Source organism: Equus quagga, chromosome 1 (genome assembly GCF_021613505.1).
Source record: "Equus quagga isolate Etosha38 chromosome 1, UCLA_HA_Equagga_1.0, whole genome shotgun sequence".
Taxonomy (NCBI): domain Eukaryota; kingdom Metazoa; phylum Chordata; class Mammalia; order Perissodactyla; family Equidae; genus Equus; species Equus quagga.
Window position 1 is genome coordinate 141961496 of NC_060267.1, and position 3507 is coordinate 141965002.

General features: G+C 48.8%; 1 protein-coding gene across 6 annotated transcripts in view; it reads right to left on the reverse strand.

Moving 5' to 3' along the window:
* SNRK (SNF related kinase) overlaps positions 1–329 on the reverse strand; it is a 61078-nt gene extending 60749 nt beyond the window's left edge. For 4 of the 6 annotated variants that reach the window (XM_046664584.1, XM_046664564.1, XM_046664594.1 and 1 more), the window contains exon 1: positions 192–329. Coding sequence is in view for 1 of the 6 variants with exons in the window: in XM_046664546.1 (XP_046520502.1) it covers positions 192–281 (90 nt within the window). In the remaining 5 variants the exon portion in view is untranslated. The remainder of the gene's footprint in view (positions 1–191) is intronic. The other 2 variants (XM_046664546.1, XM_046664575.1) reach the window with 2 other exon arrangements.
* Positions 330–3507: the final 3178 nt, after the last annotated feature.

The following is a 3507-nucleotide window of genomic DNA, read 5'->3' on the forward strand; positions in this document are numbered from 1 at the left end:
GCCGCCGCCGCCCGGGGCCCGCGTCCTCCCGGGCCCGCGCTGCGGCCGGCGCGGGGAGCGCTGAGCGCGCAACTTACTTTCCGCGGGCGGCGGGCGCCCCGGCCCGGGCTCCCAGCCCGGCGACGGCGGAGGCCGGCCCCACACCCCCGCCCACGCCGCCGCGCCGGGCCGCGCTCTGCGCTCGCCCCTACCTCAGCCGGCAGGCGGGCGTCCGTCCGCAACGGCCGCGGCGCCGACGACTCCCTCCCGGCCGCCGAATCCCCGCACCCAGCGCTAATCATAATACCGAGCGAGCGGCCGGCCGCGGGAGGGGTGGGGGCCGCGCTGCGCCTGCGCGGGCCGCGCGTCATTGTGACGTAAGCGCCGGGGCGGGGCCGCGGGGGGGCGGGGCGGGGCGCACCTGCGGGACCCGGCGCGCGGGCAGCTGGAGGGCGTCGTGGCGGCGTCCTGGCCCCCGCGAGTCTACGCTACGGCTGGCGGTAGGAAGCGGGCCAGGCGCCCGAGGAGGATGGGGAACGGAGAAGGAGGAAGCACCAGGGACAAGGGACAATGGCCGAGAGAAGTAGCGCGAGCCGTCGGGGGAAATCGGAGGGAAAGGACTGCATCCGCACAAGACTGCGTCCTGGGGGCGGGGGGCTGAGAGCGGCACGCACTTCACCCTTTTAAAGGTTCACCCCATCTCCCGCCAAGGAGAGGGGAAAAATTAAATATACATGCATATATATGTACATACATATGTGTTTTTCTCTATAGTTTCTCCTTTCTGGGAACCCAATTTGAAGGAGTTTTGTTGATTTTGTTGCTATTTAAATAAAAGGAGAAAAGCCCAGAGTCTGAAGGCAGTGCTGTCTGTAAAGGTCAGCGGAGACATTGGCCCAGCCAGGCTGCCTCCTCTGGAAACAGCGTGGAACAGGAAAAAGGTCGTGGAAAGAATTAAAGCTTTTGAAGTCAGGGATTCAAAATACGCCAGGCATTAACCGTGGCACGAATGGTTCAGCTCCAGAAGGGAGCTTAGCGCTGGCCTGAGCGGGGGCGCGAGGAGGGACTCCCGCCTCCCACCCGTGAGAGCTTGGCGCACAATGGAGATCAGCTCTTTGGGGTTCCTGAAAGGGAGCGACGAGCCGGGTGCCAGGTTTCTCCAACCTGCTTTTCCCTTTCTGTTTCTCCCTGCTTCCACTTCTCCCCCAGGAAGGAACTCCTGGCAAAGAAGAACACCAGCAAAAAAAAAAAAAAAAAAAACCTGCTTAGATGCTCCAAGCTTGATTAAATTGCTTAGAAGGATAAGAGAAATCTAGATGGCTTTAGCAAATGTCTTTGTTGACCTGCAAATATCAGAGCCTTTTCTTTCCAGCTCTCTACAGCATCAACTTTGCATGTCTGAAGATGACAAGAGTGGATTGTTGGGAGGTGAAACCCTCAGGGTAATAAAGTTTTCTATTAAAGGGAGACTCCCAGTTACCCTAATGCCCTAGCAAGGAGTGATGGATCATTATCTGGGGAAGGCCTCAGGCTGGGCCTCTGCCCCTCAGGGCTGAGTCAAGGCCCCACCTCTGGGACCGCTCTGATTTAGAAGGACCATAAAAGAATAATCTCAGTTTGACACAGACATTCTCACTCGAGCAGTGTGTGAAGCAATGGCTCCTAACTTGGTTGGTGGAATTCGTTCCTTTGTTGCTGGAAAGCTGGAAGGCCCTGCACTTTTCCCCTCAGGGAGATATCACTATTCAGGGAACCCTGTAGCCGAGTAAAGGGAAAAAATACCACCTTAATGGTCTCCCAAGAGAATTCCAGTGGTTGAAGGCCTCCTCTGCCAGGTCTGTAGCCCCTGAGAAATAACAGTAACCACAAAACAATGGCCATAATAAATAAGCCCTGGGAAAATAGAGCATTTATGTTGCTGCTGTGCAACTCAAGTTTTGAATAAATTCTATAAGGAAAACAAGGGCATAAGAATGGCAAAACAATAAATGAAAAGGAACAGAGTAATAAATTGATTTAAATAAAGTCGGCTCCAACTCCCTTCCAGAGAGAGGGGTGCAGAACTGGCCATGTGGTAAATCATTTATTCATCCCCAGTGTTTCTTGGGAAGCTGGAGTGCTGCTGGCAAGAACATGACCCATTTTCGGTTCCGCACCATAAATGTGGTAACATGATCTGATTATGCTTAGGTAAGATTTAAAAATTTTCAAGTACAAATTAATATATTATTACTTAACTTTGAATTTAAGCAAATATGTCTATTGTTGATGAAGAAACCCCTTCTTCAGTCTGCCCTGGGGCTTTCTCCAACACAAACTGCTTTTTTAATGTTAGGTCTTTTTATGGACCTGTAAGAAGCTTTAATTAGATATACAGCACTCTACAAAATGACAAGATGGAGCATGCAGGCTTGTATTACAGTCTCTGTGATTCAGATCTCAAAAATAACATAATGCCACTGATTTAAGGAAGAAGTTGTTTATTGGAAGGCAACCAGGGAGATGCTACAAATTGGATCAAGATGTGAAAAGCAAGCAGATTCATGAAAGAATTGCCATTTTCATCTTGGGACCCCCCACCCCGACCCCAAAGCAGCTTGTGTAACAAGGTTAATCTTCTCTAGATATTGTTAGTTTTTGTAATTTATAAAAAATTTAAAAATATTTTTAAAACAACAGATATTGAGTGTTCATGTACAGTTCAGTTTTGAGTTGTGACATTTTATTTAATGATTTCCTCTTACATATTTAATTAGTCATTATGTACATTGATGCTTGTGCATTTCTAATCCTGGCTTCATCCCATTAGGACCAAAATAATACTTCATTGGAATGGCCTAAAGAGCTCCTCAAAGACTTTCCCTCACCACCCCCTTGGCATCAGTTAGCATCTCTAACTCTCTTATCTCAGGTGTCAGTTAAGGCCAGTGTGTATGTGTGTGTGTGTGTGTGTGTGTGTAATAAACTTTTGATTGTTGCCAACAAGGATTGAAAATGCCAGCCCTTAACTCTGCTTGTTTGCAACCTGTGAACTAGGAGGCATGGCAGACCTTGCCTGGCATTGAATCCCAGCTCCATTGCCAAGAGCTATAGGCTTTGGGCAGGTTGCTTAACATTCTATCTGTTTGTTTCCTCCTTTGTAAAATGGGGATAATGGTGATGATAATGACAACTTTCTTATAAGGCTGGTGTAAAGCAGTGGTTCTCAGGGTGTGCTCCCTGGACCAGCAGCATCAGCTTCTCCTGGGAACGGAATCGAAATGCAAATTCTCAGGCTCCACTCCAGACCTACTAAAGCAGAAACTGTGGCTTCTCTGTTTTAAGAAGACTTTCAGGTGACTGATACAGGATAGAGTTTGAGAACCACTGTTGATGGGATTAAAAGAGTTTGTATAAAGTATTAAAACAGTGCCTGGCACACAGTAAGCAGTATATGAATATTTTTTAAATGAGTGCAGTTTGATGTTGCCAAGATATACAAAGTTTAATTTAGGCCAAAAGAAGGATGCCCATGTTCCTACAACAAAT